We start from the raw sequence: 13,884 nt of genomic DNA, 5'->3' as shown, positions 1-13,884 counted from the left end.
CCCAGCTATGTCTTACTCTCTAGCTCTCTCTCTCTTACTCTACTGCTCGTGAAATCTATCTTGCTCGATCTTTCTTACTCGATCTGTCTCGTAACAATGTCACTCGATCTCTCGCTCGCTCTTTCTTATCGACTGAAACCCCATTGCTGTCGGCGTCTCTTCCAGCTCACCCTCCTCTGTCAGAAGCAACAAACAGTAACAGTGTGAGAGATCGAATGCCCCCACCCCACCCCACTGGCTTCATCTCCCCCTCTCGCTTGCTTTCTCTTACTCTCCGTCCTCATCGTTATCGTTTGAAACCCCATTGTTGCCGGTGACGAACTCTCTCTCTGTCTCTCTCTGTATTTTTTAACCGATCGCGTCTTTTCCTGCCTCCGGCAATGAGGTCTGATATCCGGCAGAAGCAAGAACCCGAGGTTTCTGTATTTTTTACATTGGTATATTTTTATGTTTCAGCCTCTAATGCCAACATAGAGATATTTTTATGTTTTTATGTATTTTTATGATGCAAGTGATGTTATGTTTATTCTGTATGTGCATTATTGTTAATCATTCTCTGATATTTTTTTATGTTTTTTGTCTAATGCATGGCACTTAAAGCTTGAACAATGCGTATCTAGAGATTTGTATATGAAAAATCCACATATGCATAAACGATTATAAAAATGATTTGATTCCAAGCATTGTTAATTTGGAAAATTAGCTTGTTTGGGTTACTGTTTATATATATATATATAGATAATATATATTTCATATGACTACGATTTGATGTCTTTGGGTTCTGATGCATTCATTATATGAGAAGGTTTGAATGGCGGTGGGATGATGATCTTACAGGATGCACTTAACATAGTATAGCCAAACTATATTTATGTGTAACTTTCATGTGATACCTGATTGATAACTATGTTTTTTTTTTTATTTTCTATTTTCTGGTTACATTTCAGATATCCAAAGTGATCAATAGCATGAAAGATTTGATTGATTACAGTTGAGAAACTAGGCTTGGACCGATGGGTAAGTTTAATAAGTTAAATCATTTTAAAATTCTTTTGTTTTTGAATTTTAGAAGTTACTAGTGGCTTGTTCAACAATTATATCAAAGATTTAGATCTTGAGAATTTTTATCTGTCTTGATATTGTTTTTAGTTGAGTTGATGTCTGGTATGAGATAAATTACGTTATTCTAATCTACTATTCAGAATTTTAGATGCTTTTGTTTTTTACTTGAAAACGTACTTTAGTTCAAATGAGGCCTGTTTGAGGATCCAGTTGGAGAGTTATTGACAGCTTGTTGATCTTTTCTATTGCCTAGAATAATACGTACCAGTGGCAATATAATGATGGCTTTTCAACTTGCTCATATGTATGAGATCATTGAGCTTGTTAGATGCAAGGCTTCTTTTATTTTGAGTTTATCCCAAGACTAAATAATGATCATTCTTCTTCAAAACCTCAAGGGCAACCCAAAAATTTGACAATTTGTCCTGTTTTTTGTTTTTACCTTAGACACTGTATTTTTGGTTGAGTCCATGATGACATGTTATGCAAATTGGCTTGAATCCTAGAAAGCTGTTATTTTATTTTTTACAGTTAAATTTTCAGTGTTTTTGTATCCACATGTAGTCCTTTTTTTCCTTCTTCTTTTGAGTTTTCAAAGCACTTGAGTATAAGGTGCAATGTGAGAACTGTTTATTGATGTAAGGATTTTTTTTTTTTTTCAAGTAACAGAACTATAATCTATCTCTTGTGTTGCTTATATTGACCGGTTAATTTCATGGTTATGCAATGGTTTGTGCCAAATGTATGATCTTAATCAAAGTACCCTCACTAACTTCTTAATATATTCATTGGATTGCGTTGCCTCCAATGTAAGACACATGCTAACAGGTGGTGCTAATATGTGATTCTGAGAACATTAATTCTTCGTGTATGGCATAAAGTTAACGGCATATGCAATCTATTGTCCATGCTATTTTGGCAGTTTTTGCGAGTACGTGTTTCTATTTCTGAAATGCTGTTTATGTTGCCAGGTTACATATTTGCTCCAAGTATGCTGCCAATGATTATGCCACCGGGTGCTGCTCTCTTTCCTGTTCAAGTTAATAGCCTCCTAAGGCCACCAACAATGACTGCAGGACCAGCCACAGTTCCAGGGCCCCCCATGGCTAATTCTAGTAGTTCTACCCCTGCTATGCATCAGGCTAATTCAACCCCAACTACCAGTGGAGGTTTTGACAGTTCAACATAAATGCTCAAGCTCCTGAGGCCAACCATTAGTCCTGTCAACCTTATATAGGTTTTTCTGTTAGATCTTGTAAAATCGTGCAACTATAGCACTATTGACATTTGTGGAACGTGAACAACTATTTTGATGTTTGTTGTTAGTTTTTGGTCAAGATTATACTTAAAATCAATATTTAATATTACTCTCTTATCAAGTAATTTCTTACATTGTTGTGACTATTTGCTTATCATGTTGGATGCTGCCAGTGGCTGCACAAACCCAATGGTTGCAGCCTCAAAGATCATGCCTTTCTAGTGGCTGAGTTGAGTTTGAGCAATTTGCTAAATTCCAGTTTGTACTAAAAAAAAAAGGACATACTCATGTACTAATAAGTAATCTTCTAGGGAAAAAGAAAATGTAACTGAGTTGAATTCATCTGCATGTCCAATACAAAAAGTACAAAATCTTCAAAAAAAAATTCTATCATTTCCTCATTGTGTTTACTCTCATTGATGCAAAAACATACAATCACAGAAAGAAAAAGAAAATACTATAGAAATAAAAACCCAAAGGAAAATTAAAAGAAACAGCACAATACAAATAAAAACTCAATTTTGATTGAGAATTAAAAGAAACAGAAACTCAAAAGAAAAACAAATGGAAGCAATTGAAAAACAAATGGATGGCTATGGAGATAAACCTAGAATCATCAAACGATGTGCCTACACAAAAGAGTTTAAATGATAGTTTACTATTACAATTCTCCTAAAACCGAGCAAAGGAACAGGAAAAGCATGTGGATCCACCGCTTTGTCCACCATCTCCACATCATTGGTGCTGGATCTTTTTGATAGGTTCTCCAAGTCATCATTTTTTATGGGTTCTGCAAGTCATCCTCTCCAAGAACAATTACACTTGCTTGGCTATTTTCCTGATCGCTTGAGCTCAAAATAACAACAGGCAATGGCGCTGGAAAAGCAGGATCCACCAATTTGTCCACCGTCTTCACGTCATAGGTGCTAGATCTTTTGGATGGGTTCTCGCCGAGAACAACCATGCTTGCCTCTAAATCTTCCTCATCACTTGAGCTCAAAACAGAACTTCCAACTTTGCCTCCTCATATCTTTTCAGTAGCTGGGATAAGGACTCCTCAGGTTGAGTTGATTACAATGTGAAACTAGCAACATATAAATCTAAACAAAACCTACCAGATAGTTACACAACAAGCATAGGCTTATCCAAATGCCTTCCATTACCATTATTATATAAATCCTAGCAATCGACAATGAGCGATCCCCCAAATGGTTGTTGAACTCGGCTCCACTCGAGAAACTACCACTCCTCCATTAATAATGGTTACCAGAAGCTACTTCTTCGCCAACAACCTATCCCCAATCACCTCCGACACCCAGTTCAAGTTCGACGATTCCGAGGTCTGGAAATCCAACGAGTTCAAGCCTCTCGAACAAAAATATACAAGAGGTCTGGAAATCCAACGATTCCGAGGTCTGGAAAACAGACAGAGCAGTTCAAGCCTCTTGAACAAAAATATACATGAAACGTAAAAACATACCAATGTAAAAAATACAAAGGCTGAAACCTCTCAGAAATAAGAGCTCTTCGCCGGCGACAGGGGGAGATGAAGCCAGTGGGGTGGGGGTGCCCAATGTCTCACTCACATCGCTAGGGTTTCTTTCCAACAGAGGCATGTGACCTACAAGAGACACGATGGGTTCAAAAATACAGAGAGAGAGAGAGAGACCCACCAGTAATGGGGTTTCAGTGGGTGATGGTGAGGACGGAGAGGGTAAGAGAGCGACCGATCGATCTCTCACACCGCTAGGGTTCTTGTTTCCGACAGACGCGGGTGAGATGGAGGAGACGCAATGGGTTCAAAAATACAAAGAGGGAGAGGGAGAGCTCGTCGTCGATAGCAATGGGGTTTCAATTGGTAATGATGAGGACGAAGAGAGAACGAGCAAGAGATCGAATGAGACAGAGTGTGTACGCTCAAATTGAGAGAGAAAGAGATAGAGAGAGAGCACTAAACCCTAAACCAAATTGGGAATTTGGCAGAGGGTACCCACGCTGAAAATTCAAAATTCAAACCCAAAATTCAAAGCCAAATTATCGCGATTTTTTAAGCTCAAAATATCGCGATAACACGCGTTTGTCAACCCGTTCGTCAACTTGTAAGTCCGTATAGCATTATCCATTATTTTGAAGGATAATGCTACACGGACGAATGGAGCGACAAACAGGTTGACAAACCCACTTAAATTACAAAGTTAACCCCCTAGCCAAAATTACAAGTTAACCCCTAACTTTCCCAATGACTTTTCAGGGTTGCCAATTTCATTAGGGTTTAACAAATTGAATGCCCAGCTCTGTCTTACTCTCCAGCTCTCTCTCTTATTCTGCTACTCTTGAAATCTGTCTTGCTCGATCTTTCTTACTCGATCTGTCTCGCTCAATCTCTCTTACCGACTGAAACCCCATTGTTGTTGGCGTCTCTTCCAACTCACCCACCTCTGTCGGAAGCAGCAAACACTAACAATGTGAGAGATCGGACGCCCCCACCCCACTAGCTTCATCTCCCCCTCTAGCTCGCTTTCTCTTACTCTCTCCGTCCTCATCGTCACCGTCTGAAACCCCATTGTTGCCAGTGACGAGCTCTTTCTCTCTCTCTCTCTCTCTCTCTCTCTCTGTATTTTTTAACCGATCGCGTCTCCTCTTGCTATCGGCGATGAGGTTTGATATCCAACAAAAGCAAGAACCCGAGGTCTCTGTATTTTTTACATTGGTATATTTTTATGTTTCTTGTATATTTGTATGTTTCAGCCTCTAATGCCAACAGAGAGATATTTTTATGTTTTTATGTATTTTTTTTATGCAAGTGATGTTATGTTTATTCTGTATGTGCATTACTGTTAATCATTCTTTGATATTTTTTATGTTTTTTGTATGATGCATGGCACTTAAAGCTCAAACAATACGTATTTAGAAATCTGTATATGAAAAATCCACATATGCATAAGCGATTATAAAAATGATTTGATTCCAAGCATTGTTAATTTGGAAAATGAGCTCGTTTGGGTCACTGATTATATATATATATATATAGATAATATATATTTCATATGGCTATGGTTTGATGTCTTTGGGTTCTGATGCATTCATTATATGAGAAGGTTTGAATGGCGGTGGGATGACGATCTTACATGATGCACTTAACATAGCATAGCCAAACTATATTTATGTGTAACTTTTATGTGATACCTGATTGATAACTGTGTTTTTTTTTCCTATTTTCTGGTTACATTTCAGATATCCGAAGTGGTCAATAGCATGAAAGATTTGATTGATTACAGTTGAGAAACTAGGCCTGGACCGATGGGTAAGTTTAATAAGTTAAATCATTTTAAAATTCTTTTGTTTCTGAATTTTAAAATTTACTAGTGGCTTGTTCAACAATTATATCAAAGATTTAGATCTTGAGAATTTTTATCTGTCCTGATATTGTTTTTAGTTGAGTTGATGTCTGGTATGAGATAAATTACTTTATTCTAATCTACTATTCAGAATTTTAGATGCTTTTATTTTTTACTTGAAAACATATTTTGGTTCAAATGAGGCCTGTTTGAGGATCCAGTTGGAGAGTTCTTGACAACTTGTTGATCTTTTCTATTGCCTAACATAATAAATACCAGTGGCAACATAATGATGGCTTTTCAACTTGCTCGTATGTATGAGATCATTGAGCTTGTTAGATGCAAGGCTTCTTTTATTTTGAGTTTATCCCAAGGCTAAATAATGATCATTCTTCTTCAAAACCTCAAGAACAACCCAAAAATTTGACAATTTGTCCTATTTTTTTGTTTTTACCTTATATACTGTATTTTTGGTTGAGCCCACGATGACATGTTATGCAAATTGGCTTGAATCCTAGAAAACTGTTATTTTATTTTTTACAGTTAAATTTTCAGTGCTTTTGTATCCACATGTAGTCTCTCTCTCTTTTTTTTTTTTTTTCCCCTTCTTTTGAGTTTTCAAAGCCACCTGAGTATAAGGTGCAATGTGAGAATTGTTTATTGATGTAAGGATTTTTTTTTTTTTTTAAGTAACAGAACTATAATCTCTCTCTTGTGTTGCTTATATTGACAGGTTAATTTCATGGTTATGCAATGGTTTGTGCCAAATGTATGATCTTAATCAAAGTACCCTCACTAACTTATTAATATATTCATCGGATTGCGTTGCCTCCAATGTAAGACACATGCTAACAGGTAGTGCTAACATGTGATTCTGAGAACATTAATTCTTCGTGTATGGCATAAAGTTAACGGCATATGCAATCTATTATCCATGTTGTTTTGGCAGTTTTTGCGAGTACGTGTTTCTATTTCTGAAATGCTGTTTATGTTGCCAGGTTACATGCTTGCTCCAAGTATGCTGCCAATTATTATGCCACCATCGGGTGCTGCTCCCTTTCCTGTTCAAGTTAATAGCCTCCCAAGGCCACCAATAATGACTGCAGGACCAGTCGCAGTTCCAGGGGCCCCCATGGCTAATTCTAGTAGTTCTACCCCTCCTATGCATCAGGTTAATTCAACCCCAACTACCAGTGGAGGTTTTGACAGTTCAACATGAGTGCTCAAGCTCCTGAGGCCAACCATTAATCCTGTCAACCTTGTATGGGTTTTTCCGTTAGATCTTGTAAAATCGTGCAACTATAGCACTATTGACATTTGTGGAACGTGAACAATTGTTTTGATGTTTGCTGTTAGTATTTTGGTCAAGATTATACTTAAAATCAATATTTAATATTACTTTCTTATCAGGTAATTTCTTGCATTGTTGTGATTATTTGCTTATCATGTTGGATGCTGCCAGCGACTGCACAAACCCAATGGTCGCAGCCTCAAAGATCATGCATTTCTAATGGCTGAGTTGAGTTTGAGCAATTTGCTAAATTCCAGTTTGTACTAAAAAAAAAAAAAAGACATACTCATGTACTAATAAGTAATCTTCTAGGGCAAAAAGAAAACGTAACTGAGTTGAATTCATCCGCATGTCTAATACAAACAGTACAAAATCTTCAAAAAAAATTCTATCATTTCCTCGTTGTCTTTACTCTCATTGATGCAAAAACATACGATAACAGAAAGAAAAAGAAAATACTATATAAATAAAAACCCAAAGGAAAATTAAAAGAAACAGCACAATACAAATAGAAACCCAATTTTGATTGAGAATTAAAAGAAACAGAAACTCAAAAGAAAAACAAATTGAAGCAATTGAAAAACAAATGGATGGCTATGGTGATAAACCCAGAATCAGCAAATGATATGCCTACACAAAAGAGTTTAAATGATAGTTTACTATTACAATTCCCCTAAATCCGAGCAAAGGAATCGGAAAAGCATGTGGATCCACCGCATTGTCCACCATCTCCACATCATTGGTGCTGGATCTTTTTGATGGGTTCTCCAAGTCATCTTCTTTGATGGGTTCTGCAAGTCATCTTCTTTGATGGGTTCTGCAAGTCATCCTCTCCAAGAACAATTACACTTGCTTGGGTATTTTCCTGATCGCTTGAGCTCAAAATAACAACAGCCAATGGCGCTGGAAAAACAAGATCCACCAATTTGTCCACCGTCTTCACGTCATAGGTGCTAGATCTTCCTAAATCTTTCTCATCACTTGAGCTCAAAACAGAACTTCCAACTTTGCCTATATAGTTTACATTGCAAAAACATGCTGCAGAAGAATGATGACAGGGTTTGTGCAGGACCAAACTAGCTGGGACAAGGACTCCTCAGGTTGAGTTGATTACAATGTGAAAGTGGAAACATATACATCTAAACAAAACATAACCACAGCAACAACTTAGAGACAGAGAAAAGTTATCCCAGCAAGCATAGGCTTTCAGAGAAAATTAGAAAAAATAATCATCAGAGAGATAGTTACAAAGCAAGCATAGGCTTATCCAAATGCCTTCCATTACCATTATTAAATAAATCCCGACAACGAGCGATCCCCCAAATGGTTGTTGAACCTAGCTCCACCCGAGAAACTACCACTCCTCCATTAATAATGGCTACCAGAAGCTACTTCTTCGCCAACAACCCATCCCCAATCACCTCCGACACCCAGTTCGAGTTCGACGATTCCGAGGTCTGGAAATCCAACGAGTTCAAGCCTCTCGAACAAAAATATACAAGAGGTCTGGAAATCCAACGATTCCGAGGTTTGGAAAACAGACAGCATTTCAAGCCTCTCGAACAAAAATATACATGAAACGTAAAAACATACCAATGTAAAAAATACAGAGGCTGAAACCTCTCAGAAATAAGAGCTCTTCACCAGCAACAGGGGGAGATGAAGCTAGTGGGGTGGGGGCACCCAATCTCTCACTCACACCGTTAGGGTTTCTTTCCGACAGAGGCAGGTGAGCTACAGGAGACATGATGGGTTCAAAAATACAGAGAGAGAGAGAGAGAGAGAGAGAGAGAGACCCACCAGTAATGGGGTTTTAGTGGGTGACGGTGAGGACGGAGAGAGTAAGAGAGAGCGAACGAGCGATCGATCTCTCACACCGCTAGGGTTCTTGTTTTCGACAGTGGCCGATGAGCTAGAGGAGACGCAATGGGTTGAAAAATACAGAGAGGGAGAGGGAGAGCTCGTTGCCAATAGCAATGGGGTTTCAATCGGTAACGATGAGGACGAAGAGAGATCGAGTGAGACAGAGTGTGTACGCTCAAATTGAGAGAGAAAGAGAGAGAGAGAGTGTGTGCTAAACGCTAAACCAAATTGGGCAGTTTGGCAGAAGGTATTGACGCCAAAAATTCAAAATTCAAACCCAAAATTCAAAGCCAAGTTATCACGATTTTTTAGGCTCAAAATATCGCGATAACACGCGTTCGTCAACTTGTTCGTCTGTATAGCATTATCCTATTTTGAATCCCTGCCCAAGACCCACATATTCCCCCCTCTCTCTCAACCTCCCCATCTCTCTCTCGACCTCAACCTCTCCTTGTCTCTGTCTCTTCACCTTCGCCGCCATGTCTCCAGCAACCGCCAGATCCATCTTGCCTCCACCACCGCGTCGCCTTCTCCAGCAGCCGCCGGATCCCTATTGCCTCATCCGCCGCATCGCCTTCTCCAACAACGACCACCATCTCTGGTGTCCCCAACACCGCTGGCCTCTCATTCGTCTGGTCTGAATCTGACATACATATTCCCCTATCTCTCTGTCTCTTCACCTCCGGCGTGATGTCGTTGGTTTGCCTGAAGCGAGGGCTCAAGCCTGATGGAGTTGTGTTTGCAAAGGTCCTCACAGCATGCAGCTGTGCTGGATTGGTGGATCAAGGCCTGCATATCTTCCAGTCAATGAAGGGAACTTATGGAATCTCCCCACAAATGGTTCACTATGGCTGCGTGGTCGATTTACTTGGTCGAGCCGGCCGGTTGTTAAATGAAGCTCTCAATCTTATAAAGGGCATGCTAATGAAGCCAAACAATGTGATCTGGGGAGCCCTTCTACCCACAAAAATGACATAATGACAACCTATGCAGCCAATAGGATAACCAAATCGGGCGATTGCAGGAGTGGAACCCATGTTCTTTTGTCAAACACATGCTTCTGTTGGTAAATGGACTGATGTTGCGAGAGTGAGGCTTCAGATGAAGGAGAAATGGGTCAACAAAGTGCCTGGATCGAGCTCAATCGCAATCAAAGGAGTAGTTCGCGAGTTCACCTCTGGGGAGTAATCCCACCCAGAAATGGCCAGCATTGCCACGATGTTAACTGAGATGAGTTGCAGACTCAAGGGCGCCGGTCATGCTCCTGACATAACAAATGTTCTGCTACATGTTGATGAAGATAAAGAATTCTTGCTTAGTTGACATAGTGAGAAATTGGCCATGGCCTTTGGGCTTCTTAGCACAAGTCTAGGAATGCCTATTAGGGTAGTTAAGAACCTCAGGATATGCTCTAATTGCCACTTATTTGCAAAGTTGGTGTCAAAAGTATATGATAAGGAGATTGTTGTTCAAGATAATAATCGATTTCACTTCTTCTGGCAATGGGCATGTTCTTGCAATGATTATTGGTGATAGTTAAATACAAAAAATATTCATTAATTCAATCTTCTAAAACATATTCCTGAAAATTGTCAGGAATGTCAAATTTTTTATAGTTTCAATTTGAGCAAAAATAACATTTGTACGAGTAAGAAAATTCAACAAATTCACACCAAAAGAAAAATTGATGTCATTCCCAATAACCGGAAATTAGCAAGTGCCAGAAGTGAATTGAAAAACTAAAAACCATGTTATTCAATACAATGATCCATAGAGAGGTTCCATACAAGTCTAAGAAGAGAGAAGAAAAAAAACGAGGAAATTTGCAAACAAGCATTAGTTTCCCATGTCATGTTCATAGTTTGGGGAAAATGGGATCAATATAAGCATGGGGCGTTGGATCATACTCTATAATTGAAAGATAATTAATTGAATTGTCTTGACTAGAGGAAAAAATTTAGTGGGCAAAAACTTGTTTGAAATCTGGGTTTTCTTAGCTGCTTGACCAAGTAGAAATATAAACACAAAAAATAGGCCACCTCTTTGAAAGAGTCCCAATAAATCCTTGAAGTAAGAATTTTTTTAGCCAAACAACATACAGACCAATTCCAATATGAATCTGTCAAATATCAGATCTCCTAATCTAATTTACAGAAGCAACGAATGGATGGCTATGGAGATAAAACCAGAATCAGCAAATGGTGTGCCTACACAAATGAGTTTAAATGATAGTTTACTATTACAATTCCCCTAAAACTGAGCAAAGGAACCGAAAAAAACATGTGGATCCACCGCTTTGTCCACCATCACCACATCATTGGTGCTGGATTTTTTTTATGGGTTCTGCAAGTCAACCTCTTTGATCTGTAAGTCATCCTCTCCAAGAACAATTACACTTGTTTGGGTATTTTCCTCATCGCTTGAGCTCAAAATAACAACAAGCAATGGCGCTGGAAAAGCAAGATCCACTAATTTGTCCATCGTCTTCACGTCATAGGTGCTAGATCTTTTGGATGGGTTCTCGCCGAGAACAACCACGCTTGCCTCTGAATCTTCCTCATCACTTGAGCTCAAAACAGAACTTCCAACTTTGCCTCCTCACATCCTCCTCGTGGCTGTTTTCTGGGTTTATTCGAAAAATTCCTTCTGCCTGAGAAAAAAAAGGCCATTCAAAGAAAACCCACATAAAGAAGCTATAAACAAAGAGTGATGAACTTCCAACTTTGCTTCCTAATGACATGAGACTCGTTGATTTCTGAACATCACGGCGAACGGCCATAGGGAAGGAGAAGCCGCGAGCAAGAACAAGAAGACCCATAGAGAGAGGAGATGGAGGCGTCCGTGTCGGTTGGTATGGCGGAGGCGAACAACGATGGAGGCGGCTGCGTTGGAGGCGGATGCAACGGCGGCAAACAGTGACTCGAAAGAGCGTAGCAGACGAGAGAGAGAGAGAGAGGGGGGGAAGAAGTTGGGCGAGCAGAGAAAGAAAGAGTAGGTGAGGAAGATGAAACTGGGCGGGGTATTAATTTTGAGTTGAAAAATTAAGTGTAAATTTGTAATTTAAAAAGAGGATATATATGTAATTTTAACTGGGATTGTCAACAACATTGTCGGCCACAGTGGCCATCTAGCATTATCCTTTAATTAAAGAAAAATGTTATTGGTACACCCATTTTATACATCTTGAGCTACATAAGGGGGTATTATGACAAAAAAATCCCTCATGAGGCGCATAGAGGCGTGTGAAGCGCATGTGAGACGCATGGTATTTTGGTCATAATACCTCCTTGTATAGTCCAAGATGTACAAAATGAGTATACATCTAGCATGATTCTTAATTAAATCAATCACTCTTCATGGCATTCAGATTGCGACAACCTGTTTGCCAAGGTTTCGACCCCTGAAAAGTCCCACAAGCGCGGAGGGAGCACTCTCAAGGCCTTGAGCAATGTCCTCTATATAGTGGAGCTTCCCCCCTCTGATGCGAGGCAACACGAAGTCCAGGAACATGGAATAAAGGGGATAGTAGTCAAAGACCGCGAAGCCTTCCATTCGGGCGCGCTTGTAGGTGAGCTGCATGAGATTGTTTACAACTTGAGGCTGCTCCAGCTGGTTGTATTGGGAAACCATTCCGCAAACAGCAATGCGGCCATGGTTTCTTATGTTCAGAAGCACTGCATCCAACATTTTGCCTCCCACATTCTCGAAATAAATGTCAATGCCCTCCGGGAAGTACCTGCAGCCCATCCCACCCCACCCCATCACCATATATGCATGCATTATTAACATATATCTAATTAATCTAATTAGTGATATATGATGTTATACACGGTACCAAGTACCAGCAAATATATTTAATATTTATTTATAGGAGGGAACTCACCTTCTCAAAGCTGCAGCCAAGTCATGCTCTTCCTTGTAGTTGAAAGCCTCGTCAAATCCCAACTTGTTCTTCAACAGATCAACCTGATGATGAGATCATATATTATATATGTGTGTGTGTGTGTGAGTTATTAATTAGTTATATAATATATATACTATCTGCATCTCCTCTTTAATTAAAATACTAGGTACTCCATCCAACCTTTTGATTAGATCCGGCAGCTCCAACAACATAGCAACCCATCAACTTTGCAAACTGGCCAACAAAGCTGACCAACAGCGCCTGAAGCTGCAATATGAACGCCCTTTCCCCTTGCCTTGGAGAGCAAATCTCATAGAAACCGAAATAAGCAGTCATACCAGGCATACCTAGGATCCCTGTGTAGTATGATAGGGGTACATCCGTATCTTCAATTTTAAAGAGATCTGTAGGTGTTGTGATGAGTGTGTACTCTTCCCATCCGGTGGTTCCCCAAACTAAGTCGTCTTTCTTAAAGTTAGGGTGCCCAAACCCGGTTATTACTTATAATAATTAGTATCAGATTACCGCATGTATACTGGTCGCTAGAGAAACATTAATTAATTAAACATATATACAGAACAAAGGTAGGGATGTAGAGATAATATTTTATTAATTAATATATATATATATATATATTCAGGAGCTATCATAAAAGAATTAGTACCAGCTAGTCCGTACACAGTCATGTTACATTATATGTTTGTTTTAACTACAGGACACTTAATTTATTGTATAATAACTAGGATGTAGTAAATGAAAGAATCTATCAATCTATGGATACATACTTACCGAGCCAGGCGCGTAGGAAGTAGGGAAGACGGTGGTAGCTGCAGGATCTTGGATTCTTCTTGTCATGAGAATCCGCATGTAAGGGTCGCAGGACAGATAGAGGTTCTTGAGCAGCAGCACCCCGTGGATGTGACCACCGCCATTTGCTTGTCCCACCTGCAAACCCATGCTGCTGCTGCTGCTTATGTACATGTCGCTCTCTTTTGGAAAGCCGCTAACGAAGTCTTTCAACACCACCTGCTTCTGTTTTTCTCTAGGTACTACTACTGCATCTTCTACCACTTGTTCTTCTGATATGTGTTCCTCGACTACTGCTACTAGTGCTGCATCTTCTGACCCCTGCCCCATTATTCCCACCGATCTCCCCTTCTCTGATGAT

At 39.5% G+C, this 13,884-nt stretch overlaps 2 protein-coding genes and 1 long non-coding RNA gene across 3 annotated transcripts; 1 reads left to right on the top strand and 2 right to left on the bottom strand.

Annotated features, from left to right (window-relative positions):
- Window positions 1-2,822: 2,822 nt before the first annotated feature.
- On the bottom strand, window positions 2,823-4,300 carry LOC127788002 (uncharacterized). Its single transcript, XR_008020292.1, has 2 exons — window positions 3,828-4,300; window positions 2,823-3,735 (listed from the first exon to the last, which is right to left on the bottom strand). It is a non-coding gene; the product is annotated as an uncharacterized LOC127788002 (long non-coding RNA).
- A 2,139-nt stretch (window positions 4,301-6,439) lies between these two features.
- LOC127788001 (U1 small nuclear ribonucleoprotein C-like) lies at window positions 6,440-7,039 on the top strand. Its single transcript, XM_052316119.1, has 2 exons — window positions 6,440-6,513; window positions 6,657-7,039. Exons 1-2 carry the CDS (start codon window positions 6,504-6,506, stop codon window positions 6,875-6,877), a joined length of 231 nt encoding a protein of 76 aa, XP_052172079.1. The 5' UTR covers window positions 6,440-6,503; the 3' UTR covers window positions 6,878-7,039.
- Window positions 7,040-10,872: 3,833 nt separating this feature from the next.
- On the bottom strand, window positions 10,873-13,884 carry LOC127787995 (2-alkenal reductase (NADP(+)-dependent)-like). Its single transcript, XM_052316114.1, has 4 exons — window positions 13,506-13,884; window positions 12,696-12,778; window positions 12,191-12,548; window positions 10,873-11,462 (listed from the first exon to the last, which is right to left on the bottom strand). The coding sequence occupies exons 1-4, from the start codon at window positions 13,851-13,853 to the stop codon at window positions 11,373-11,375; spliced, it is 879 nt and encodes a 292-aa protein (XP_052172074.1). The 5' UTR covers window positions 13,854-13,884; the 3' UTR covers window positions 10,873-11,372.

The sequence above is a fragment of the Diospyros lotus genome, chromosome 13 (genome assembly GCF_014633365.1).
Source record: "Diospyros lotus cultivar Yz01 chromosome 13, ASM1463336v1, whole genome shotgun sequence".
Taxonomy (NCBI): domain Eukaryota; kingdom Viridiplantae; phylum Streptophyta; class Magnoliopsida; order Ericales; family Ebenaceae; genus Diospyros; species Diospyros lotus.
The sequence above is the reverse complement of the archived record's forward strand: the minus strand, read 5'-3'. Positions and strand labels throughout refer to the sequence as shown.